General features: G+C 46.4%; 1 protein-coding gene across 4 annotated transcripts in view; it reads left to right on the forward strand.

The window, feature by feature from the left end:
- The window catches only part of LOC148654004 (connector enhancer of kinase suppressor of ras 2), a 106,424-nt gene that overhangs the window by 51,441 nt on the left and 27,321 nt on the right, over positions 1–27,662 (forward strand). For 2 of the 4 annotated variants that reach the window (XM_088597144.1, XM_088597145.1), the window contains exons 9-13: positions 9,317–9,463; positions 17,490–17,620; positions 18,066–18,277; positions 18,967–19,053; positions 23,940–24,190. In XM_088597144.1, coding sequence (XP_088453270.1) covers positions 9,317–9,463; positions 17,490–17,620; positions 18,066–18,277; positions 18,967–19,053; positions 23,940–24,190 — 828 coding nt within the window. The remainder of the gene's footprint in view (positions 1–9,316; positions 9,464–17,489; positions 17,621–18,065; positions 18,278–18,966; positions 19,054–23,939; positions 24,191–27,662) is intronic. The other 2 variants (XM_088597146.1, XM_088597147.1) reach the window with 1 other exon arrangement.

The following is a 27,662-nucleotide window of genomic DNA, read 5'->3' on the forward strand; positions in this document are numbered from 1 at the left end:
ACCAAGTGCCTGACCGCAGGTCCAGCAGCGGCGTGTCCTGCTGGAGGGACCCCAGCAAACTTGGGCTCAGCCGGAGGGCTGCATGCTGTAGTTCGTTACTTGTTCCATGTCTCTTTTTCACGACTATGAGAAACAGATTCTTTTTTTTTTTTTTAAATGATGCAAGACTGATGTAAGAGTCTGCACAAAAGGAAAAAAAAGTGTTGACTTAAAATAGTCTAAAGAAATGCTCAGCATGAATTACCCTTTTGTGTTTCATGGTTGCTATTAAATCTTTGAACAGCCACTGTAGAAATTTACACAGTACCACTGAGGGGTAAGTACCTTTTATTAAAAAAAGCTCTATGGAAAGAAATGATTTAGCGTTAGCTCTGAACACAAAACACATTTTCTCTGTCCTGCCTCAGCCCCTTTCTGCTGTTAAATGGCAGGTATTCTGAATGGGATGGAACCCATTATTGTCTTTCATTTCATGCTGGGTTGCTGTGTATACAGGTCTCTTCTGGTTTACAAAGAAGGAACTACGTGGTGGTGACCCTTGAGCCAGCTCGTTCAGAGTTACTATAAGGCAAACAAAAAAACAATCTGTTGGGAGATGAAATTAGATGTCATTTTTTTGTAGCTGCTGCAGAGGATATGCTACACCAGGCACCTGCTCAGCACTGCACAGTCCACAGCTTTTCTGTCAGCGTTGTTAAAGAGTTTGTTGATGAGGAAGCTGTTTGTAAGCAAAGTGACAGAAGCGATCGCTGTATTGAAACAGAGTGAGTCTATCAAATCTGCCTTGTGCCCAGCTCCTTTTAAGTGGGTTGTTTTAATTATGTTGCAAAAGAAGGAACAAATATTTGCTTTGGTAATGAGTTGGACAGGTGGCTGGTTAGCTAGACAGATTTCTTGAACAATCTGTGTAACTTTGTGTAAATTATTATAACTTCAAATATCTTTACATGGAAGCAGTTTTTAAATAGGTGTTGTTTTTTGTTGCATGTCTGAGATGTCGTTTATATTTACTTGAGGATGGAGGGTTTTTAAAGGAATTATATTATTCTGTTATGATGAAAGCATGTTATTATATTGCATAGAAATACATGTTAAGCCCAATGGTGCAATATGAATGGGAGTTACTGGGTAGTTTTTCCATGCTGGCTTGTGATGTGCTACTGCAAAGCCTGTAATCGCAAGCACACAAGCGCTAAGGTGTTGTGGTGCTCCTGCCTGTATGTACATTTTCATTGGATTCCCTAGAGGCTCGAAAGAATGGTTCCAATCTCAGCTGGACAGCCTTTAGCTCACCTTCTCTGTGTCCTGTAGCACACACTGGTGTTCAGGCCACTGGCTCTTTCAATGTCCTGGTCCACTCCGAGAAGATTCAAAGGCGGATGAGCACTCTCGCTGTCCCACTGTCCCAGTGCCCTTGTGCGACGCCAATGCCTCCTGACAATAAGACACCCAGTACTAGCGAGCCGGGTGAAAAGGCAGATCCGAAGGCAAATGGCCTTCTCGGACTTCAGGAGCCAAATTTTACAAATGTTATAGGAAGTGACACAAGAGCAACCGGCTGTGCTCCCGTCCCACAAATACTGGACATTTAAATCTGGAAAATTTTCTCATGAAATTGACCGTGCTTATAGCAAAGGTCGTTTTTCCAAAGCATGTAGAATCCCACTGTTGAACCAGTAGTACAGTGTTGTAATATGCTTGGGTGTACGGGAATTCCTCTTTCGTGTGTGATGGGTAAACAGCAGATGTTGACCTGACTTTATCAGATACCCAGATGCATTGGATACTGGGGCTGAAGTGGGAGGTGTCGGGACGGAATTTGCTACGTTTTTAGGGAGAGTTCTGCAAGGCTGGGGCTGGAGCAGCCGAAGGACGCAGTGATGATGTAATTAAGAGCCTGGTGAGTTTGCAATTAACTCTCATTACAGTACATTCAAGAAAATGTCACTTCATGTAAACAAAACAAAAACGTGTGATGAGTTTGTCTGGGGGAGGATAATAAATTACTTTTGTCATGTAAGATGTAGGATCCTTTCATCCTTACATCCTTACCCAGTTGCAAGCAGTGAGTAGAGACTCTTGGAAATCATGGAGAACAAAGGACTGATTTTTTCCATTGAAAGTTCTCTTTCGAAATTTTGTTTTTGTAACTCGCAGAGGGATGCAGTGTGTATGCAAAGTGCACATTTTTCATTCGTGAGTCATTTAAAATGATGCACGTCACTACATAGGCCACATGTCTGTTGTGAGTTTTTACTCATTTACTTTGCATGGTGCTAATTGCTTGGAATTAAATTACAGGTCTTGTAGCTCCCCTCCAGAAGAAAGTAATGCTATTTTACCTTGGGTCTTCCTTTGGAAATCGTGTTTCATTTGGTCCTGAAGCAGATGTATGTCGTCCACTAAATTCTGGTCTCATTGTCTGTGCTGAACATGTCACTCAAGCATGGTATCGCTTCTTGTAATGCACAAGGACACGTGGCTGTACACTACCTGTGCACAGACCATAGTTCTACAGTACGTACTGTATGTGAGTGTTTCTTAGAAAGGGAAAAATTATTGAAAACCTATGGTTTTGTATTTTTCATTTCTCTGCTAGTGTTAGCCTTTTAAGATTGTTGAATATTGCATTGCTTAGGTTTACTTATTTAAAGCTGCCAGGCATCTGACTGCTGCTGGTATTACAGTACAGTATATAGAGCTTGCTCTACAGAAGGCAGAAAAACATTTTTAGTGCCGGGGGTGCTTCTGCACATCATTAAAAAGGCTGTATATTGTGCTGCTGAGCTCGTGTCAACTCTCCATTTACTCCAGTTCTTGAGAATGGCTGCCCGCTCTGCCTGTGTGTCACTGTGATATTCATCCTCTCACTCCTTAATGCGCCACGCACGGCACACTGCTGCTTCTGCTGGGTTTGCACCTCCCCCCCCCGATGTCCTGACCTCTTCAGTTGCACTGGCGCGGAGTCAATGAGTAGAGTAGAGGAGTTCATTGCCATACTGTATTTACACGTACACTGGAATTCTTATCCGCTCTGATCTCTCTGGACACACACAGTGCAGCAGGCAACACCACACAGTGTAGACATGATACATAATAACAACCAGAACAGTCAATATGGAGTAGTGAAAGACTAAACATGGTAGACCATGTGAAAAGTGTGTAGTGCAGACACGCACCGACTCTGAGGCATTGCAGTTACCTGTTAAGGATGTGTACTGGAGTAAGGTAGAATGGGATAATTAATTAGGTTAATAATAGGGTTAATAGGGTTAATTAAGAAGAAGGGTGCCACTTGTCTGCATGGGGGGGTTTGGGGGTTGGAGATAGGGTCTCTCACTGCCTGTGCTAATGCAGGGCTCAGTGGATCAGGTATCCCCAGAGAATAGCAATCAATCTCAAAGACTTAAATCGGCCGTTGAGTTCGTTAGCTCCGAGCGGGCCCAGTGTCTTTAGCTCGGTCAGGACTCTCGGATACGCACGGTGGATTGCAATGAAATTTCAGTGTCTTCACAGAGAAAACCTGACATAACTGAGGAGTACCGCAGAGCAAAAAAGACCATTCTGTGCTGGATAATATAAAAAAACATCTTATCTTGGTTTCATTGCCCTTTTTTCTTCCTCTGAAGCACCTTCTGGATGAGATCCTCAGATCGATTAGTGGCTAACGACCGAATGAGCTAGATCGGCCGAACGGCTTCTCCTCTTTAGTGACCTTTATGTTCTTTCTGTCTTTTTTTTTCAGTTTTAGCTCAAAACTTAAATCAAATTTTAATCTCTTTCTCAGGGTACAACAGTCCTGGGCGCTTTGCCGCTCTGTAGCTCGGACTTGAAAACTGATCTATTTATCGATTGTTCTCTGCCGGAGCTGCCTCTCGACTCAACCCAGCCATGCTGAAGAACATGTGCAATCGATCAGCTCACTCTGGAGAGTCACTCAGACGCGCGTGTCCGCCCAGACACAGGGGCTCACTCGCCAGTTTCCAGGACACCCTTCTTCAATGAGTCCTTGATCCCAGCTGCCTCTCCCCTCAGACAATAAACAAATTAATTAGCCACATAACAAAATGAATACTATTTGCTGAAGCAAAGGGAAAGGAGATGAAGACAGGGGAGGCACAGACACATAAATGAAACAAAGCAATAAGGAAAATGTACATTTTTGCAGGCTGTTTTGCAACAACCCTGTCTTCAGTATTTCATGGTGTGTGTGGTCAGGATTTCCGTTTTACGTCTCGTCTGAAGGACAACGCCTTTTTTTTATAGTATAGTGTCCCCATCACTATTCTGGGGCATTAGGACCGAAACAGACCACACGATGAGCGCCCCCTACTGGCTCCACTATCACCACTTCTTGCAGCAACCTTAGGTTTTTCCCAGGAGGTCTCCCATCCAGGCACTGGCCAGGCTCACACCTGCTGGGCTTCAGTGGGCCGCCAGTGGTGGGTTGCAGGGCGATATGGCTGCTGGCTCAATAACGCAGATATTAATAATGAAAGCGCAGGCTCAAGACGCAAAGTATTCCACAATGCGTTCCCTGTCAGTGGCTTCTGATCAGGGCCAAGGGACGGTAGAAATGTAGCTCTGGCACACTCCTGGCCACTGTGCTGGCCGTGATGACGACACAGAGGGTTTTTTTCCCCTCTGAAGTGCGAAGCTAACGGATCCCCCTTCTTTATTATGAAGAGCCTGTGTTGATGTCGTATAAAAGCATGGGTGTCTCAGCGGCCCAGGAACAGTGCATTAGTGCAAGTGGGGCTGAGAGAATGAGGGGGATGGGGGATGTGGGTTGGGGTGGGGGGGTTGATAGTCTGTATTGAATCCCACCTGCCCATTCGATCTAGCTTGCAGATAAAATTTCGAAACTGACAAAACATCTCCTCGGGGAAGATGACGGTGCTTTCGATGGGCTCCTCAGGGATTTCTCATCTTGTCTATGCTGTAGCTTTGGGGAGGGCAGCACAGGATCTGATCTGTAACAATAAACTCATATAAATCAGACTCCCATTCGCAGAGCATTTGGAGCCGTTTCAGATTTTCATGATGTTCTCGGCTCTTGTACAGGCAATGTTTGTTGTGGAGCAGAACAGCTTTTATAATGTGATCTTACTCAGATCTAGTCAACAAAAGGTAACAAATGTACAGTATCCACCATCTGTTGTTGTATTACTTACAAAAGCCCACAGCTCTCCAGACTCTCAGCATCTTGAACTGCTATGCGACTGGACTTGTTTCCACCCCTGGAAATCTCTGTTTTTTTTTTCAGGAGCTATTAGACTCAAGAAGGCACTCATGGGCTGCACTCTTCAAGACCCTGAAACCGTGGTCGGTTTCAGACCTCACTGAGCTGATGTGTTATGTTTTGAATGGGATATGTCAGCAAGGGCTTTTAGCTGCTGTCAGGAGGGTTGTTTCCTCGAAACTATATTGGATACATATGAGTTTGTGTCTTAACTGGTGTCTGTTACTCGTGCAGACAATGTTTAAATGCTCTGCTGTTCATCTGTCAGCCGAGTTTTCTGGTCCCACTGGAATTATTTTATTGGATTTCACATTGATTGGATAATGCTCTTCCCAGTTCATATTTGGATGGATGAGTGGATGGATGTATAGACAGAGAGACAGGCGAGTTCTTCATATAGAGCTATCATTTATAACCACCTCCGTGAGCACTTAATACTTGCAGCATTTTTTTTTTCCCATTTTAAATGGATCCTTTATAAATTAGGGGACTTCATGCTAGACTGTGGCAGTCCAGGGACTTAAAAGTCCCTCAGTGCTGATGGGGGAGAAAAAAATAGAAGAGGCTCAGTATTAATTCTGTGGCTGGCTTACGCAGTTATATATCATACGAACTGGTGTCAGTACACTGGGTTTGTTCCTCGTCACCTCCCATCCCCTGGTATCATGTGAGTGTAGTGATGAGCCACGCATCACTGGAGCAGCCCTGCAATCGAGCCCCCACTGTGCAGCACTGGGCCTTGTCCATAGAACCATGCTGACAGTAGGCGGGCATAGTGTGTCGTGTGAGCTGGGGTTCATGATGGCTGGCACGCCAGGAGTTCACGGTTCATACTGCAGTACTACACTCCTTTGGACAGCTTGGATCGCCTTCCCTCCTTCCTTTTAAGTTTGCGCTGGCTTCTGGCTCTGTCAATATTCAATCCATGTAATGTCTCTCCAAGTGGGGCCTGATCTGGATAGGGGCAGCATCTGTATCCAGCTCCACGTGCAGGATACGTTGTCGAGTCTGTAGCTGTGCTTTCTGTGTGAGCTCATGAGGGAGTCTTCACTGTGTGAATGTGAGGATTTAAGCACCTCTTGGCACCTATTGAATTGACACAGGTTCAGTACACAAGTGCAGAGCTTCATTTTTCACGTGTTCGGGCTGCGTTTTGAAAATACATTTCATTCCATTCATTTTGTCAGCAGTCTGCACTTAACAGGATGGACATGGGTTATGCTGTGCTTTAGTCCGTTGAAGATTTTTTTTTCCCAGGTATCTGATGAGATGAGTGTTCCTGTGTTTAACTTTGCTCTGCTGGTTAAATTACACAACTTAGGAGAGCAGCAAGAGACCTCTTCACCTGCTTTTGACATGTGCTGGGGATTGAATCAAAGTGTTTGAAGTCCCTACACTCTGCAGTAATTAGAAAACATATAAAAGTATACAAACAAAAATACAGGAGGTAGATACAGATTTTCTTTTCAGAAACTCTCAAGAGTGCAGGAGCAGTGACAAAAAAAAAATCTAATTAGGCTGATTTTAATTATTCTGCAAATAAAACCGCATTCATACATACATTATACAATCGAAAAAGTAACAACGCACCCATGCATAATTAATTTTGTCTTAGAAATAATCAGGACCTTGGGGGATTGCTCTCACTTCAGAAGGAGAGATTTTTCAGTCCTCAGTGGCCACCACTGCAGCAAGCACTCACACGTTATGCTGAACGGCCCTGATAATTGTTGGTTGTCCATCTATCCAGTGATGGCTTCGTGCTTGGATGACCAATAATTATTTCTGTGCAGAGGGCCATGGAGATGACTGTCATCAACGCGTTTTGCGTGGGGAAGTTGGGTCATTCCATTATGCTGGGAGATGCTCATCCTGACGTGACCTCTCTGTTGTTCCTTTTAAGGGGGCACGTCGTGACGCATTGGTGGTATTTAACACTGAGCCTCTTTCATAGATGGCAGATAGTTAGATATACAGCTCAGTCCTTTATAGTTTTTTTTTTTCTTTTCGTATCCCGTACCTTCCAAGAGACTCACCCGTGTGAGGAACAAAAAAAAAGAGGTTTCAGGAGCTGACTGGACGCAGAGGTGAAATGCTCTGTCACAGCTTCTTAGGAAGTTTCCATCGGCTGTCGTCAAGCGACTGATCTGTTTACAGCTGCTGTTTCACAAATCATCTCCCTTCCATCGACTTCCACGCCAAGCTGTCGCACCCTGGGACCAGTCGTGTCACATCAGACTGAACAGATGAACTCCCAGTCAGCAGGCCTCAGTGTGCATATATATATGTAGCTCTGTCTGCCTGCTTTGATGATGGAGCCTGGCACGTCTGACCCGGGTGATAGCTGATCAGCCTTTGAACTGCAGGGTCAGACTGGACACAAATACCCCCCACGGCTCTCCAAGATGTATTCTTAAGTTTTAAAGAGCCCCCACATCTCTCCTTCGGCTCCTCCAAGATGTTCTGCACAGCTGAACCCCTGTTCCCGAGAGACAGAAATGCGCGTGCCTTTGTTTTTCCTCTCCCTTTGCCCTGTGTGGTTACGGTTTTTGCATTCACAAAGGCTCTGCAATGTGTTTTGTCCTGACCTCTCCACTGCCTGAAGAAAGAGGGGGTGTGCAAGAGGGAGCCGAATTATTGCAGCGAGTTAGAAAACCAGATCATTGCTGAGTGCTTGGATGGCATCTGAGTCCATCATGTTTAGTGCAGTCTGCCAGGAACAAAGGGCAGTCCTTGCATAGGCCTTGGCCTCTTCCTCCAGCAGAAAGATACAGGAAATGCGGTAGCTCTTCTGCAAAAGCTAAAAGATCAGATGACTAGAATATTTCAGTTCGTGCACATCTTATAATCAGGTGGCATCTGACTAGACAAGGCATACCTGCGGTAGTGAGGATAGTGTCAGTTAATCACAGCTGTTTGTCAATGTCTAAGCTGAGTGCCACTCTGCCTGGCGTCTGGGGCTGATGAGTTAACAATAGCTCTGCTTATGAGGTGTGCTTCATGCTGCTTGGCAAGTGAACTGTAGAGCAAATAACAAAATTGCTGCACCGTGCTTCAGTGCATTCGAACAGCAGTGCCAGACCTGTGCTGCAAAGGTGCATGAGTGTAAGATGACTGACCTCCGGTCTGAAATTCCTGTTTGTTGCAGAGACAAAACTGTTGTTTTTGGCCTTTTTCTTGGTGGCGAGATTCATTGCCATGTGTGGGGAGTAAAACCAGACTGGTGGCAACTGTTTATGGACTCGTTTATTAGCTGCTAAGGGTCGATTAATTGAAACAATCCGCTGTAGACTTTAAAATGCTGTTGGAATTTTGAGTGGCAAAAATGTTCATACAAACCTGGGGAAAACAATGCAGTTATACATCCTGCGGACTTTAAAATAGACCTTTTACATGATGTCACTACAGCTTCGTCCCTAAGCGCCTGCTGGAGCTGAGTGCTTTCTCTCTGACTGTAACCTTGTTTGTCATTTCCTGTCTGCCATGTAGAGTGCTATCTCATTTCGCTTAGGTGGGTTTTGGTAAGCGGAGGCAGGGGCCAATTTGAAAAATTTGAAAACGGAAAAGGTTCTCGATTTCTCAGTGGCAGCTGGAGACGAGACGGCGTTCTTGCCTTCCAGTAAAGATAATGAACAACTGAACCGAAATGCTTCCTCTTTGTTTGTGAGGTTCAGTGGCGGACGTCCTATAATCCCCCAGGTGGAGGGGGGCTCTGTGTGATCCTGAGTGTGACTGGGCTGAGTCTGTGTGTCTTTATACTTGTATTCACCTCGGTTTTAATTTCAGTGCCCCAGCCATGAGAGGCACTGCACAGAATAAAGATAATTCGTATTATTGATTGGCAACCCAGCACCAGTGGCATAGTGGTAAGCAGATGTTTTTGCAAGCTGGAAAAGAAAAGCAGTCACATGGCACGGTGTAAACCAGAGTGTGGGGGCTGGGCGTGCCTGTGGCTCATAGTCAAGAGTTTCGCGTCCAGTGCGAACACCCCCTGATTGCACGCCACGCTCTGCATGCCGGAGGTGAATAGGAGTACAGTCTGTGTTTTTTGTGGCCTGTGTCTGTGCTCCCTAGGTGGGCTGGCAGCTGAAGAACCTGGTGAACGCCCTGAGAGAGGACCCTGGCGGAGTCATCCTCACGCTGAAGAAGAGACCGCAGAATACCTTGACCTCCGCCCCCGCCCTGCTCAAGAATGTGCGGTGGAAACCCCTCGCCCTGCAGGTAACCCCCCCCCACTCCCTGATCCACCAAGCAACCCCCCCCCCAAAAAAAATGTATCCCCTATCCCACCTTCTTTCTCTGCGCTCCTTGTGAATGGCCACCAGCCTCTCCAGAGTGCAGGAACAAGATGCACGTTTCAGGTCCCTTCATGATTTCAGCGGCTCCTTTTTCCGGCTGGAATCCACCACTTAAACACTGCAGGCACACCCAGCTTTCAGAAGGGTAAAATTAAAACAGCAATAAAATGAATACAATTTACATCCAGGTTAATGGGCAGATATCAAGAACTAAACTCAATTTAATTCAATACACATGGCAATTTCTGCTAGCAGGCAAAATGTCTCATATAATGTAGTGAGCAGGACTGCCTGCAATATTGCAGAGAGAGTCTGGGAGATAATTGATATTTATTAAGTGCAGTGCAGGCTGAAACCATTATTTACAGCACTCATCTCTATTTTTCCGTTTGATCACTGAAGGCCAGTTGAAAAAATATGTCCATCTGCTTCTTTGCTCCAATTAATAAATCCTGAAGATTTTATGACTGGGAAGTAATCGGCTGTTCACTTCTGAAAACTTTCTGCCATTTTACCAATAGATTATCACTGACTGTCAAGATCTGCATAAGCTATCCCTTACATACTGCCCAGATATTTTTGGTCTTCATCCTTTGAGTCTCTCCAGGGCTGAGATGTTGAGGTGTTTGTGAAAATTTGTACACGTATGTACTATATATAAAATATGTATGCATATAATTTATATGAACTATATGCAATGACAGGCATTGAATAATCCACCAAATGTAAAAGAAAAAACACATCACACATAGAAATGGTATTATATATATATATAATTTTTATTTGTGGCGGTAAATTTCTTAATTGTGACAGACAGCCGTTTCATAAAAAGCATTCGAAAGTTAAACTTGGAATATCGGATTCACTTTCAAATACAGTACATGTTTGTACAGCGCAGTGTACCATATGATTTATGTTTCTTAAAAAAAAGATCTACGAGATAATGGAACCTAACGCGCTTAAGGTAAATCGTACAGGGCTTAGATGTGGGTCAGCTGGTCATGCGTAATGTTACTTTCATCTCAAATATCGGCAGAGCAGCCAAGAAGGCAGGAGAAACCCCATCTCCCATCTCCCATCTTCATCCCATGCTGTCTGCCCGGTCGTGTTCCCTAATTTTCCGAAGTCTTCCTCCGCCAAGTAGTTCCTCCCTGCTGCATGTGAGGAAGAGCACGGTTCTCCCAGCATGCCTTTCTCATGCCTGGCAGCATTGCGTCACGTCTTGCTCTCAGGCTGCTTAACCATAAGAGGAAGGGCAGCTGCTCTCAGGGTTTGTCTCCTTAAAACCGCAAACAGAAACGTCGGTAGGTACTGTGTGAGAAATGACGGATGACTTGGTCGATAATAAAAATGTGCTCATTGCATTCCGGATTCCCACGATTCATGCTGACAAAGCCAGTATTTGCAAGAGATGTGGGAAGAGAAACCCATCCAGAACCTTAGCTGGTTCTCGATGTATCCGAGAACCATGAAACTCGTTTCACTCGTCACTGCTGCCAGCATCGTCTTCTTCCTCGACCCAGGCCAGAGCTGGTGTGGATTTGCCTCATGCTTCGGCCAGACTCCTCCTAGGGAAGCTTTTTGTACAGCACGATTCTAAGCTCTGAGGCCTTTGGTCTTTGCAGTGCTTTGTCATTTTATTAATATTTTTCCAATTCATTCCTGATTGGCCATGGTGCTGTTTTTAGATGTTATTGAAATCACACCTAGGAGAAGTAAAAGTAAGTTGCTCTACCGGTTTTGGTGGTTAGCAGTAGTTCATCTGCCCTTCAGTACCGCTGATGAGCAATTTCATTTTGCAAGCCATAGAGGAAGTCCTGTGTTGGGGCTCGGTGCCCTGTGCTGACAGAGCCCGTTCTACTGGCTTGCTCATGGCGTGACTCAGCTACTCCACTGACGGTGATCTGATCGGCCCTGATCGCTGGAGGGCGTGGCATGATCAAGTGGGCTCCTCACCCCTTCACTCCTCTGCCGCCTGCCACCCGCCACCCCCTGTCCTTCGAACCCATTCCCATCCCAGTCCTGAGCCACACTCTGGCACCCCTGGCTTCAGTCGGGTCAAAACACCTTTGCAGGATTGTGTGTGAGAATGAGAGAGAGAATGTGTGCTCTTAAGCTGTACTTTTGGCCTTTGTTAACAAGCGGCATACAGTTTGGGAGAGGGGACCGAATCCTGGACTCACAATAAACCTTGTGAGATAACTCTCCTGCTTTGTCACGAGGCGATTGGGTTTTTTTTTCACGAGAGACAGGGGCAATAATAGAGGTGTGTGTGTGTGTGTGTGGGGGGGGGGGTTCCCTACAATCCTAAGCGCCCTGTTATCTCAACCCCCCGAACCGCTGGAGCTGGGGGGGTGTAACGGGCTGGACACGAAGCAGTGGGCTGCGGTCCAGAGGATTGTGGGAGGTGGGGCAGGGTTGCCGCTCTGCTGAAGGGAGCTGTGTGGTTTGCCGTTCGGGGAGCCCTCGATTGCACAGCTGCGTCTATTTTTAGTAGTGTATTAAGGCTAATTCATTTTCATGCGGCACGCCTGCCTGCCTTGATGTGGCAAAGCACTCTCTTGTTCCATTTCTGAAGCATCAACAGAAAAATCCATATGCGCACAGAATATTAAGTGCATGCCTTACACAGTGCCTGAGCTGTTGTGTGCATACCCATAGACTTCGGTACAGAAAAAAAAAACATGGACTGCATTGCTTTTGCATAGTTGTATTTGCATTTACAGCTGTATGCATTAGTCACATCTTGTATTGAGTAATGTGTATGCGTATTTGGATGATAAGTGATGGCTTCTTTTTATTATGCGTTCAGCTTTTTCATGGTTCATCTGGTGTGTATTGTGTGTCTGTACACACAGCATCCTGATGTTGACTTGCTCTGTACTAGTGCTGTGTACTTTAATATTTTCCTCAATACCCAGTACTTAGTGAATGAGGACTGTAAAAAAAGAAAAAACAGTAAAATGCAAAGGAAGAAGCTGCCATCTGTTCTCTGTTCTTTACACTGGCAAAGCAATCGCAGGTGCCAAACCTCCTCCTTTTACCTTTCCAGGATTTGGATCTGAATGAGACGATGAAAGGTTCCCAGACTGTTACAACAGCCAAGTAAAAAATCTCGATATATTTGTTTCCATTTTTTTTAAGTGTGTGTGTAGCTGGCGCTGGTGATGTTAAAACTAGTAACGGTGTTGCTGAGAATTTTGTTAATTTGATTTAATCAGTAGCCTCTTTTAAATACTGGCTTTTGTAAATATTTGCCTTGGTATATTACCTTTTTTCCTCATGTTGCTGGCCCAAGTAAACACACAGAAAGTCTGAAACTGCCCACTGTCCAATCTCTCCTTTGGTGGCGTGGGGGGTTTTAAGTGTGAAGATTGTGACAGATAAGAGTTTCAGTACTGAAGGTACAAAAACCACAACTCACATGTGCTTCATTCTGTTGGGGTACATGGGCGGTCTTTGGGCTGTGTGTGTCTCACATTGGATCAATTCAGTAGCGAATGCGTTTGTCTGCCAAATGCAAATTGCACAGTTGGGAAACCTTGGGGAAAGACTCTGGTTGTCCCCTCTGTCTCATATACAGCTGTGACGATATCTCTGTGGTGAAGAGACATTTGTCCAAGCTCCGATGAAAGCCATCTGAATGCACAGGCATGCATGTTGTCTGTTTTTGCACGAGTAAATAGCCTTTCGCATTTTTTATTTGTTTTTTACTTGTAATTAGCTGGGCCAGGAATAAGGAGCGTTTTGAAACAGAGCCACGTCAGATTTCGGGAACTGCAGTTTCTGAATTGGCAGATGTTTCGGAAGCACAAAGTGTGAAGCTGTTTTCGTTCAAGACTTTTCTTTTTTTTTTAATGAAAGAGGGTCTGGTAATTAATGTAGAAACAATGACACTGTACATGTACGTCTGTAGCAGTCTGGATGTCTGAAGAACTCCTGACTCGGTAGGTTTCGTTTTGGTGGCTGATGCTCTGAGTACTTTCTAATTTTGATGTAAGTCTGCGAGCTGTTGCAGGGGCCTCTGGGTCTTTGAAAGGGGACCGATTTCGTTTTGAAGCCGGTTTTGGTTTTCGTTTCACGGAAAGCTCTCTCAATGAACAGTTTGGTCAAACTGGCCCTTCCTGTGAAAAAGCTGATGTTTTTTTTGCTTCGCTTTGCTCATGTACCCTAGCGTGTTGACTGCATCTTGTACCTCCTGCATCTCTGCTGCTGCAGAAGGAGGCGTTGGTCCAACAAGACGCGAAGGGTGTCTTTATCTCCCGCCCTGGTCTTTCAGAAGCTCAGCTTACAGAGCTGCAGGGCTGAGGAAAGTGGGAGCCCTGGTGTTGAGTGGGAGAGGAGCCCCCCACAGTGCAGAGCAGAAAGTGAACACCCAAAGCCAGAGCAGAACTGAAAGATGGGAGATTGCGCACATCACAGCCCGGAGTCACATCGCGAGGAAATACCTGGAGTATCGCTCGAGTTCCCTTTGTCTTTTTTTCTAAATGCTGTTTTATCTCAATAAAATTACTATCCTGCCAGCTCTTTGTTCCCGAGCTCCTCTCAGTTGCGTTCAGCGTGTAATCTTGCTGTCAGAGCTGCTTGCCTACTGTCAGGGCTGAGGAGGCGACAAAGACAGGAAGGCGGCTGTGATAATTAGCAAATTACTGTTTTCACTCATTAGATGTCATAATTCTGGGAGGCTGGGAGCACTTTCTTCATTCTCTCTTTTTCATTTGCTGCAAGCCCCTCACTGGATTAAGGACACGGGCAAAAAGTGTGTCAGAGGCAATTATTGGGGCAAATAATGATACCTGGACAGCAGTTGAAAGGTCATGGGGGTCTAAAGTGGATATTTTGAGGTTTCAAAACAGCTGACCCCGTTCTTTTCCCTTTTCTGTGGAATGAGCGTCATCAAATAGAAGGTATCCACCACACAGAGTCCGCACAGGTCTTTCTAAGCTGTTCCATTTGCTTTGTGATGAGCAGCGTTTTTCGTCAGTACCAGGGAGCCACAGTGCAGCCAACTTCAGCTCAGCTGTTCCTTGGGCTGGGAACTGAGTCTTAAACTGGTTGCACAGTCTCTTTACAGGTTAGATTAATCCCAAGACTGGCCCAAGACCGGGCAAGCTGAGCACCAGCCTGTTTTTGGTTGTTTTTCAGAGCACCACAGTGTTTTTCACCTGTCAGCACAGTGAAAGGAGAAGCGTGTTTAGATCAACCCCAATTCTTAGGATATTGCCAATTAGGCACACTAGATCTTCGCACCTTTACGCATGACACCACTGTTATTCATTCCTGGTGCTGGAGGTCTGGGTTTCTTCCCGGTTTCATTCTACCCTGAGTCCCTAATGACCTTTCTAGATTCAGTTGTGCGCTTAATTGTTTCCATGTTTGGACTCGTTAAGGCTTGCAAATGGCCTGTAAAAACCTGGTGGACTGCAGCCCCCCAGGAGGGAGGGCTGAACATCAAAGGCATATAGTGCATTTAAAACCCGGGACGGGAAGCAGAGGGCTGTGGGAATGTGTAACAAGCTATGCAGCCGTGTGGCTGAAGCTGAGGCCCTGGCATCCTTCAAGAAACAGCTGCCCGAGGTGCTTGGATCAATGAGCTAGCTGGGCCGGATGACCTCACCTGAAAGTTAACTGTGCATCCTATGTTCTGAAACAGTTAGAACTGGTGCAGAATGAGTGACTTTAAGTAGGCAAGAGACCCATAGCACCGTACTTCTATAACATCAGTAATTCTTTCTCGCTTTTCAGCTGCTCAGGAACAAATTATCCATCTCTTTCGAACAACTGGTACTCCATTTAAAAAATACCCAGTGTACAAAATAAAAGGTGGAGGGGGCACTCATAGAAAGCAAATCGAAATTTGCACGTTGCTTTTTACTGAACACACATTTCTGTTGCAGCGCCCACAACCAGAGGGCTATAAAACGTTATCAAACAGAATGAAGAATTCAACATCAAGATGAATGCATTTTATTGTCTTTTTTATTACATTTTAATGTCTTTAATATCTTTGTCTGATTCCCACATGGTCTCCAGACCCATGGATGCAAGTGCAGTATACCAGCTGAACATCAGGCCCTGAAACAAATTCCTTACACTTGTACAGCGCTTTTCTGGACACTCCACTCAAAGCGCTTCACAGGTCATGGGGATCCCCTCCACCACCACCAGTGTGCAGCCCCACCTGGGTGATGCGACAGCAGCCAGAGTACGTCAGTACACTCCCCACACACCAGCTCTAAGTGGGGAGGAGAGCAGAGTGATGAAGCCAGTTCAGAGATGGGGGTTATTAGGAGGCCGTGATTGGTAAACGCCAGGGGGAAATGTGGCCAGGACACCGGGGTAACACCCCTACTCTTTTCGAGAAACCCCCTGGAACTTTAATGACTACAGAGAGTCAGGACCTCGGTTTTACGTCACATCCAAAGCACGGCCCCTTTTTACAGTATAGTGTGCCAGCCACTATACTGGGGGATTATGACCCACACAGACTGCAGGGTGAGCGCCCCCTGCTGGCCCCACTATCACCTCTTCCAGCAGCAGCCTTAGCTTTTCCAGGAGGTCTCCCATCCAGGTATTGGCCAGGCTCTGTAGCTGCTGGCAGTATAGGGTTTAATAGGGGTTTTCATTCTTCCAGCGCTGTTAGAAGTACCACAGGTATGTTTTTATTCTTTCTTCCTCTGATCTGGTCCTGGAGCTCTTCATTCAGTTTTATATACAAACAATGTGCCTTTAGGTTTCACTGTGGCAGTCATTACCCAGTGTGGCTGGTTTTAAAAGGATTCTTTTAGCTTAAAAAAAAATGTCAGAACCCCCATTTTGGCTAATGTAACATCCCCAGAGACAGCGATAATTGATCTGAGTTAAGTCATTAAGAGCGATACAGAAGCTGGGAAGGCCCGAGACTCTCTGGGGTACAAGGGAACATTCCTGCTCTAAAATGCTTTCTTCTGCTTTTCCTGGTCAGCATGTGGTGCGAGGTTCAGTCATCACCTTTCTAATGTGCACAATAAAGGTGCACCAAAAGCTGCAGACTGTAATACTCATTAGAAGGACTTGAGATGTAACACGGTCTTGGTCTCTGTGAAGTTGCTTCAGTCAGAAGGGGATTCTTGACGATCTCTGATTCTCTTTGGTTGCTAGGGAGGCTGGTTAACAGTACCCCCTCCCCCCCCAACTGTTGTCACTATGAGACCTCGGTGAAGTGTTTCCTTGTTGCTAAGGACCTGTGCTTAGATGCTAAGAGAAGATGCCACGTTAGATAAATACAGTGTTGCAGGAGGGAAGCAGGCTGTGCACCAGGTTGTGGGGTGGGGGGAGGCTAGGAGCCCCCAAAGTAAGGTGTACCCCTGTCTTAAGGAAACTGGCATTGATTAATGAACAGCGCTAAATGTTATTCTGAGCTCAGATGGAAACTTGGATGTTTGCTGTCCATTTGAGTTTAGCTACTGCTTTTGCTGAAATAGAGCAATGCACTGATGTTTGTGGTAATTCCCGATAAAGACAATTTCATTTTTTTTAACAGTTAATCATCTTTTGAAACCCTCAGGAGGATGCAAATTCTTAGAATAATAATAATAATAATAATAATCCAGTTTCTGTTGCATAACAGTTGGATCCATTTCAGGTTTCAGGTTCACTTTGCAGTGATGAAGCAGGAACATGTGATTTGCATGAGGTGAATAAAATCAGACTGATTAACCCTAAAATGTCAGCGCCAGGTTGTGACCTGTAGTACGCTACTGTATATACATGACCCTGAGGTCATTGAATGTGAGCTGCTATGCAAAGGATCATCCCTGGAAAGGGTCACGCTCTGTTGGCCAGTGTCCCTGATGGCCTGACCAGTCACACTCTCATGGACACACATCCTGCGCATTTTTTTTTTTTCATTTTTGGTGGAGCAGGATGCTGTGCAACACCCTAACCCGTTGGGCTCCATGTCTCCACAGCCCATTCCAACCAGCCCCACCAGCAACTCCACCACACCAACCAGTACCATGGGCCTGTCTTCCAAGATGGACAGTTCCAACATGCACGATGTCTTCATCCTGTCGCCCGTCTCTGGACTCTATGGACCCAGGTAATGACCCGCTGATGACCACAGCACTGGTGCATCCCCCAGTCACTGGTTCACACATTATGCTTGTGCATCTGTTGATCAATCCACCAGGTTCTATCCATCAGCATTTGCTCATCAATTTCTCAAGGCTTGGGGCCATGCTTTTATTAAAGATCATTCATACCAAAAATCTAAAAACTCCTCCTTTTCACCCTCAGACACCAGAGTTCCACTTATCAAACATCTTGCTCAACTTGTCAGTAACTTTCAGGGTTTTGCCCAGTCTTTAGAAGCAGTTCCTATAGGATGACCAGTAGCAGTTACCGGATTAAGGCTCTGCAGGCCCAGGGCTGGAGATTCCTGGTTAAATTGACCTCATACCTCTGAGGATCATGGGTGTGTCTCCCCCTGAAGCACACGTTAAAACTGTGTCTGTTGTCCTCCCCCTCCTGTCACACGCGTGCAGGGACGAGATGGGCATTATGTCCTGCGATGACATCAGCAAGTACAACATGGGGAAGTCGGGCATGAAAGGCTCCGAGTCCCCCAGCTACTTCCTGGACCACGAGAGTGGGAAGTACTACACGCTGATGGAAGGGGAGGGGGTGCCCCTGGGCCCCGAGTACGAGAGGGGCCGCTCGACCGGGGTGCGCCGGAGAGAGAAGACGCCCACGCACGGTGAGTCCGGACGCCAGCCTGCACCGCCGTCCACCACTGCCCTCGGCAGCGCCGCCTTTTCATCCCGCCCCTTCTTAAACACGTCTGGCGTCGGCGTGGGTTTGTGCGTGAGCGGGTGGTGCCCCTGAAAAATCTCGGCACTGCACCCCATTCGCACGGGGGTCCCCCCACTGCAGCACGACGATCGCTTCTCCGGGAAGCAAAATTCCAAGTATACGTTATTATGGAAGCATAGATAAAAAACCCTTCGTTTTGAACAGACAGGAAGCTCTTCCTCGTGTCTGCGTGCTCTGAGCACATGGTCAGTTAGCACTCTCCTTCCCTTCCTTTAACGCGGAATGGAGAAAATGGACATCGCACACTGTTGGGCCCAGTCCTGGCATGCTTACTGTCCTCGAAAGATGAATAAAGGGCGCGTTGGTTTCCTCCCCTGGCTGGGGATGGACTTCCTCCTGGAGTGAACGAGCCTGCTGGTGGAGATAAAGCACTGGCCACTGAAGCCAGAGCATTTTCCACAGTAACAGTCTGCCAGGGAATTAGTGGTGGAAGGATTCCAGTGCAGTAATTGCTTCGGCTTTGCTTATCTGATCTGTGGGAAGCATGTTGTGCAGCAGAACAGACCCCCCCCCCCCGGCACCCTCCCTCTGTTCTTACATGGCGGCTGATGTGCTCCTCGGGCTTCTTTCCAGGTGACCTAAGGCCGGTTTCCATGCCAACGGAGTACAGCTGGATGGGTGAGACCAAGGAGCCCAACATGTACAAGAGGGGGAGCAGAGGTGGGTTCCCCGTTAACAGAGGTGGTACGATCCAAAAGCCGTTGGCTTCAGAGGACGAGCTTCCATTAAAGATGTATTTTTCCACTGTTGTATTTACGCTGTGGGAAATAACTTTCTCAATTCAGCATTACCATGTAAAGGAGATATGTTTAATTCTGAGAGGTGTCGGCTGACTCATTTGCAACGGTGATCACATTTTTTTTTTGCGTATTCCTTCAGTTACAGTCCAGGTCTCTGTGGTGTGACCATTTGTCTGCAGAACAGTGTTCTTGGGTCTGGCATGCTTTTGAAATGGAAATAAACTTTCTGTTACTTGCTGATTGTAGTGCTTTGAGCTGAACAGCTGAACCACAGGCCTAAAGAGAATTAATCAGCTTTCCTTCAGTATTGTGAAGCAGCTCGGACTACCTGGCTAACAATTTCTAATGCCCCAGTCATGACACTAAAATAATTGTTTAAAAAATGGCCCAGCCTCTCGAGAGAGTGGGTATCCTCCTGCCATTATCAAATGCGTGCTGTGGTGAGCAGTTCAGCTGCTGAGTCTCCTGCTATGTTGATTCCTCTTCTGAGCCTTTCCTGTGCTGGGAGTAGAGAAGCAAGGGCTGTCTAACTGGCAGAGACTGCTGCAGGTGCTCCCAAAACCCTTTCCTTGTCTTTGGGGGACTTCTATGTCCACTGCTGGGACATTGTTGAAATTACAGCAGCTTTTGCACCCTCAGCTTGGTCAAAAGTAGTCCAAAACGCAAGGTTCATGACCTGTGAATGGTGAAGCGAATTTGTGCACAGGGATCGGAATTGCTGCTGCTCTGAAACCCTGTTCCAGCAGTGCCTGTGTTTGCTGAGAAGCGTGTGTGTGTAGGGATTTGAATGTTCAGTAGGTGTGATGCAAAGAGGCAAAGAGAGAAAGATTGATCAGCCAGTGTCTCAGAAAAGCATCCATCAACCTGCCTGTCATCAGTCTCCAGCTCCCCCCTCGGTTGTAATATCTAGCCTATCTGTCTACTGAGTGACACTGAGCTGAAACAGACAGAGTGCATTAATCAGAAAGAGGAGAGGGAGCACCTGCTCGAAAATTGGGGGAAATTTCAGAGATGAATTAAATGCTTTGACTGTACACAAGACTACAAGTCACACATTGGAAAGATACTGTAGGGAGACGGAGACGGCAGAAGAGAGAGAGAAATGTAGACAATTCACTAAATATTTCAGTGCGATTTTATTCTGAGTTGTTTTTTTTAGTCACCCTCTTAACTTTCCTGATTGTGATAGATAGATATAGATAGATATTTTAGGATGTAGACCAATGAGGAACCAGGAATTGACACGGAAAAGAAATGCAGCGTGACTCTTCCCCAGTTCCGCAAGATTATGAAGCACAAATATCTTGCTCAAAGGAGCTTGGGAATTCTGGCGATAGTGACGTCAAAGCATCTTGGCACAGCTGTTCACTCGGCTTTTTCCGATGAATTCCTCTTCAGGTCCTGCTGAGGCTCTGGGTTTCTGTCCTGCAGATCACACCAGCATCGATTCTGGGAACGAATATCTCCCCTGTTATCTCAGCCTCTGGTGTTTTTCTTCAAGCCGTTTCAGAAATTGCTCACACAAGCGAAGCGGTCTAAAAATAGTCCCTCGAAATCTATATTTAATGTTTTTCTAGCTCCCCACTTTTAACCACTTCCTGGCAGGCCTGCGTGGGTTTCTTTCCGCGGCATGCTTGTGCAGAGACACACAAGACGGCCTCACCCTCACGGGCTCAGCCAGCGTGTCACAATCGCCTCACACCATCTACACACCCGCCTCTCTAACGGGGCGATGCAAATGAGCCCGGACCTGCTCCACTGCTGTGGGGTTATTGTCATCGGCCTGCAGGAGTCTGACACAAACCCCAGTGGGGGAATCCCCAGTAAAGATGAATGCCACATACACTAAATCCGACAAAAATGGATCTTTTTTCGAGTGTTGTCGGTCTTCTTCTTGATATCCAACCTTATTGGCAGTTACTGCTTTTATCCTGGCTAAACGTGATCAGGGTACGTTTTTTTCCCATTATGGGCTTTTTGCAGTGTTCAGACCCACGTTGGACTGGAATCCTTTCCTTGGTTCCTGCTCATATTCTGTTTCATGTTGTGTGGCACTGACGACACAACTGCGAGAAAATTCGAGAATTGTTGAACTGCACGCCCCCAGTGCAGCTGATGCTCCCTTCACCCACTGGTGCACACCCTCCCCACGACACAACGGCGTGCAATCTGCTGCACAAGCACACAGCTGTGCAGCTCATCTTTGCACTCCTGCCTTTGGGCAGCTGGAGGGGGGGAGGCCTCCATTGACTCTCATTCTATTTTGGGATTTATTTCTTATTTATACTTATTTCCTGTGCTACGCTCCGCCAAAAATGAAAAAGGACACAGGTGTGTGCCAAAAATATTAATTAAATATTTGAAGTACATGGGTTTAGAAAAAATTATGTTCTTTCATTTTTTTTTAAATAGTCTTCATCATTGTAGTTACCTCTTCGGCACATGTTCTGCTCCACAAGCAACTGGACACACACACGTTGAACATAACAAATTCATAGATGGATTCATGATTCATTGTTTGCTTCGCTTTTTGTCCCTCATGCTTATTTATTAGATGTATCCTGTGTTCACTAAACTAAATATAAATAATTAAATCCACGTTTTTTGACATCTTGCCTGACAGTCGTGCTTGCTGTATAGCAGTACTTAGTCAGTCAAGGTGCCCCAGAGATCAGAGTTCGTATACAGTGTGTGAGCAAAATACAGCACCTGATCAGGCATCAGTGGATAGTACATTCATTTGGAATTTGATGGTATATTAGTTTCAGGATGACTAATGGGTTTTTGCAGGTTAAGGGGAAGGGTTCTTAGTTGCTTTCTTCTCTTTATACATCCTAGTTTCTGGCAGTAAAAGTAAAACCGCACAGTTACAAAATAGCACCCCAGTGGCATATGATACCCTAGATAACACAGGATGTGTTTTTATATGTGCACAAGGGTGCTAATTATTTAATCAATTAAACACACCTCCGTAACGTTTCCTAATAACCAGTATTTATCATTCTAGAGCAGATAGCATGTGAGAAGCCAAAAGGTTGTTGTTATAATTGTACGAATGTAGCCACCATATCCCGAGACGATACACACGCATTCACAGAGTCCTCCGCTCTGAAAGCTTTCCTCCACTGCAGAGCCCCCTGATTTGTATTCAGTTGGCACAGGCATGTCGGCAGCGGAGAGCCATCGTGAAAAGCCCATGAATAGCATTAAAGAAAGTGATTCCTGTTGGATGTGTGGGGGCGATTGCGCCGCACTCCCACGCACAGGAGCTAAATATAGAGGCCGCCCACCTAAGAGGGAGCATCGCTGGTCTCTGCCGGCAGCCATGCTCTCCCCTCGACGGCCCCGGGCAGCTGCCCGCAGCGAGAGAGACGGCCAGCGTTTTCATCCTTGCACAGCCCTCAGCCTGCTTCGCTCCCCTCTGTTTGCGCCGACACTGTAATCGCCTGGAAGAGATCCCCCTTCAAACAAAATGAGCTTGTTCTAACAGCTCTGAAGGCCGGCGCATGTTCTACTGAGAAACATTTAGGGAGACCTCCCTGTCCAATGGGCCGGCCAGGTCTGCTGTTCTTAGAACCAGATGCATGGGAATCATTTGGTTACTCAGTGCATTGGCACTTGTTACTGGATTGTTACTTGTTACTGGAATCATTGCTGTCTCTGACTGTAAATTAAGTTTAGCCCATGACATTATTGAAATTTAGACTGTCTCCAAATAGCCTCAGCAACAAGATACAGACACATATTGCCTGTGAGCAATGGTGAAACAAGGAACATTTGCCCCTTTAATTATTTCATGTGCCTTCAATTCTAGTTCTCAGAGATTATAATCCAACGTCACGTGGGTCAAAATTATTATTATTTACTCTTTTCTTCAGAGGTCTTCAGCGGCCGGTAACTTGAAAAAGCCTGAAAACCTCCCAGATTGTGGCCTGTAGGGATTTGGATTAGGAAAGGCCATATGAGCTGCTCAAAGATCGATGCTTACAAGAGAGCTTCATGCTGGAGCTGATCAATTAATTAATGAGGCAATGTCTCACTTCTTTGCCTGCTCTGCTGTGCAGTGCAGTTGCCCTGTGTCACGCAGGTAAGAACAGCACTAGGAGGTGAAATTGGTCCCCTCCTCTATGTGAAGCAGTTTGGATGAAAGGTGCTGTATAAATGTAATCTATCCATTGATAGGTTGTTTATTAAAATTAACAAATGAATAAAGTTTCAACTTTCCTCTTCCCTTGTCTGATACAGATTATTTGTGGTTTATCTGCAGATGGTGGTCAAGTGTGACCATGGTGAACTGCACCAGTAGACCTGGTTCTGCTTCATGAAAACACAGTATTGCCTGCACTCTGTAGCTTTCCAACACGTCTCCCAGCTTCCCTCTGTTTCTCTGGGAGCTACCCTGAACGTAATGCACTGCACTAGCATTTTATCATCATTTTGTAAATGATAGGTGTTTGTTTTCATATCCTCTCGTTGATACTGGATTCCAGTACTCTGGCTATTTTCTGGGAACAATGTGTGGGTGAGTGCAGTCTTGGACCTGCTCTGTAACAAAAGAAACACAGCGGTGTAGTAGATTAAATGTCAGCTTCCTATAGGAGTTATAAAGTTGCTCCTTCAAGAGAGTTACATCCTGTCCTTTAAGAATGATCAGGTTTCCGACCAGTGTCAGTGATTAGTTTATTGCCAGATTTTTCTAGTAATTCCGATGAAACCAGTCTCCTGGGCTTTTGTCGGGAGATTCTGGTTTCCCGGCCCCAGAGCGACGGTGAGGTTAACCTCCTCCCCCTTCTCTGTCTCCCCCAGACTCGGAAAACTCCCTCCTCCGCTACCTGAGCGACGACAAGATCCTGGTGATCCAGGAGGAGCCGGAGACGCAGCGGGAGTGCAAGAGGGACACGGGGCGGCGGTCCCGGAAGAAGGGCAAGAATCCCAGCAGCCCCAGCTATCCCATCAGCCCCAACTCCCTGCTGGCCCCCACTGTCAGGATGGACTCGGGTCCCCCTGAGAGCCTGCCCTTCCCGCTGCCCGAGAGCAACACCGTGCCGCTGTACCATGTGAGCGCTCTCTTCCTCTACCTGCTTCCAGCGGCGGCCTGCCTGCCCAATAGCTGGAAGTCCCTGTAAAAGTGTCAAGCTGCAGAACCGCAAAGGAGCGGAGCGATTTTATTCTGCCCCTGAACGTGGGTTTAAAAATTTAGCCTGATGTGACCATTTAAAAAAAAAAAAAGCAGAGTGATTATTTTTTAAAAGACTTTGAAAGCTGCCCCATGATAGTTGCCCCGTAGTTAGATGTGTCTTAATCAGGTTCAGGTAATTTGATTAATCGGGGTTTGCTTGTGCATGAAGGGGATTGCTGTTGCCCAACATTAGCAATGACTGACCGCTAGAATGGTCAGTTGACCGAGGGGGTTAATGGGTTGAATTCTTTTCCTGCTTTGAGTCTAGTTCTGAGGTCTGCTGACCACTGTTTCATTGAGCTGCAAGCCAGTTTTTTTCAGAGCTCACCTGTGAGCTCATCTCCATTGCTGCTGCACTCCGTTCAGGGCGGTGTCCCACGGTTGAGCTTTCGGCCAGGCCTGGGCCCTGCAGGAGAAAGCGAGACCTTTAACTGGCGTCCGCGTGACCTAAACGGAAATGGACGGTTGTGTCAGTCTCGCCCTTGTCCACTCTCTAACTCAAAGATGCGTTTGATACTGGTTAGACCCTGGTTGTGCTGTGAGAGCTGCTAGTCTGCGGGTTTGCTCTTGCAAGAGCTGAGGGGGGTGGGCCGCTGCCTGTGTGTGAAACTAGAAAGTGTTTTCTGAGTCAGGCTGCTTTCCATCAACCGCTGTCGTGCCGTCTTTGTCTCCCAGCAAAATAGACGTCATTTCAGGATTCTTTACTACGGCGTGCAAGCCTAAAATCACTGTTTTCTTTCTAGTATTTGGTGTACCCCTACTCCCCCTTCCACCATTCCTCCCTCTACAAAAACACACATTGTTACAGAGTAATTTTCCCTCCTGACTCATCGCAGTCAGGGGTGGTGAAATTACCGTTTTCGCATGTCAGCTCTGCACAGGGGCCCGGGGAAGCTCCTTGCTGGCTCCTGATTCGTTGATTATGGCTTCCAGCCTCCAGCCTGGCGCTGACAGGCACGGGGACGAGTGGGCAGCTCCAGAGCTGTGCCAGGGACACTGGCGCATCCTCTGCCGGCAGGAGCTGTTTCCTTCTGGGCCAAAGCACAGAAAGGATGAAGAGATCCGAGTAGGGAGCTGCATCGGCACGTGTAGGCTACAAAGGAACGGGTAATGGTCCCAGGACACACCTGGAGGCTCCACTGCCAAAGCGCTGTGTCTCTTTTCCTTTCAGCATGGAATATACCCTTACTTGTTCCTAGGATGAAGACAGGTTAGCTGTGTATGCCCTCAATCTATCTGCACTCATTGTTTGACAGAAACCTGTAATCATAACATGGTGTTCGGCCATTTACATCAGCAGTGACAGGGAGCTTAAATTCTAAAGGAAGGATCTGGACTTTCTACTTTTAGATGTCTGCATGCATATCTGTGTTTTTCTGACTGTCTCCATCCCTCGCTGTGCACCGTTTTCTTCAAAGATTGGAAAGTGCATGGGGGGGATTGCGTTGATATATCTTAGGCTTCATATCTAGGCGATGCAAAGTGTTTTCTTGAAAAAAGTGCTGTGAATCTATAGGAGAGGGGAGCATTTCAGGCATCGTTCTCCAACAAGATCAAGCTCATGGTTTATACTGTATGTGTCTTTGCATCATCCCCAAGAAGGAGACCCTTCCGTCATCCCTAGACGCGCGTGTTCAAAATGAAAGTCTTCCATCGATCTCCTCGTAGGGCAGTAATGTAAAGACTACAGTACAGAGTTCAGCGTGCACAGGGAAACATTTCAGGAGAAGCTTGGTTTTCCAGAATTCCGATTAAGAGAGTCTTCTTCAAACGACAGTGCTGCTCTAGTTTATTGTGATCCTGAAGCTGCCAGCATTTCTGAGACCCAGAAGCCCAAGGTGAGCTTGTCAAGGGAAATTACATTTGACGAGACATCAAGGAAGTTAGAGATAAAGAAGGAAATCTGAATTCATAATGAGTGTCATCATTTATTCATCAACATTGTGAGATAAGGCCTATAAATAAGCACTTGGTCTCTGAGGTGCAAACCTTTTGGATTCATTAATAATGGATGTAAAAATGAGATTGTTTTACTCTGAGAGCAGTACTGAGCTGACAATGTGCTCATGGGCAAAGCACACCTATGTAATAACCTTACTGTAATCACTTATTTCTGTGTCACTGGCTGTGGAAATGCAGGACTGGGTGCTAGGCATGGCTCAGCCATGCAAGGCAGGGACTCCCAGCTGAGAAGGCCTGACAGTGGGGGTTTATGCCTAATGCCATGCAGCCACACGGTGGCTTTGGTACAACCAGTGATTACGAGGCAACGAGTAATTGATTAATGAGGGGGAGAGCTCAGAGGAGGAATGGGTGAGAACTAAAAGGAGCTCTTCCCCCCCTTCCCCCCCAAGTGGAATCCCCCAGTTTTAACACAGCACCCTGTGGCATAAATATGAGCCTCCTGCGTGATCGTCTGTGTATGGCCCCACATGGTGCAAGTTCCACACCTTGCCGTGAGCTATCTGGGAGGTTTTGACGCATCCCAGGGGTTGAACAACCATGGAAGAAAACTCTGTGACCTGGAAGTGAAGGTCACTCGTTCTTACTCTTCCTAATAGAACCAGGAAATGCAGGAGGCATGCAGAGGGGTGGGGTGTGGATGGCAGGAACGTGTAAGTTGGGCATTTCTGGCTTTATATTTGTAACAGGAGAGTGCAGCTCTGGTCTATCCCAGTGATGCTCCCTTCTGCCACACCCCCTTTCCCTGCTCAGAGCACATTGCCAGACAAGCAGGGAGCCTACGTTTAGGCTGTGGAGCCTTCTTCGTGGAATAAACCTTTACCTTTAATAACAAGTAAGGAAACAGATGAACTGAGCCAAAGAGCCTCCCGTTCCTCTCCACTATGACCTAATAACTTTAAAACGAACAGGCAGAGGAGCAGAGCAATCTCCCGCAGTCTTCATATAAATATTTCAGGCCACGAGATAGCGGGGTGACTGGGGCAGCCCCAGGGGTGACACTCAGCTGGCAGACGGCGACAAGAACAAGAGAAAAGTTAGAAAAAGGTGTCTCTCCTGGCCTCAGTGTTAAGTGAACTTCCAAGCAGTTTCTGCTTGTGTCCTCTGGAAAGTGTTTCAGGGTCGATCCTTAAGAAGTCCAGTGGGATGTGAGTCAAGGCCTTTTGACTTAAAGGATTTTGAGTAGTTGAATCAAAGTGCCCTCATAGTCTTTTCTGATGAGCGCAGCTCATTCAGTTCTTTTAATCTTAAAACAAAGTGTAGGCCTTTAAGCCCATTAATATATCTGATGGCTCTTCTCCGGACTCATCCCAGAACAGCAATATCTTACCAAAACTTGCACACAATATTCTAAATTATTTCTTGCTTTGACATCAGCTCTGCAGGCT

This window comes from Lepisosteus platostomus, chromosome 10 (assembly GCF_059453375.1).
Source record: "Lepisosteus platostomus isolate fLepPlt1 chromosome 10, fLepPlt1.hap1, whole genome shotgun sequence".
NCBI classification, from domain to species: Eukaryota; Metazoa; Chordata; class Actinopteri; order Semionotiformes; family Lepisosteidae; genus Lepisosteus; species Lepisosteus platostomus.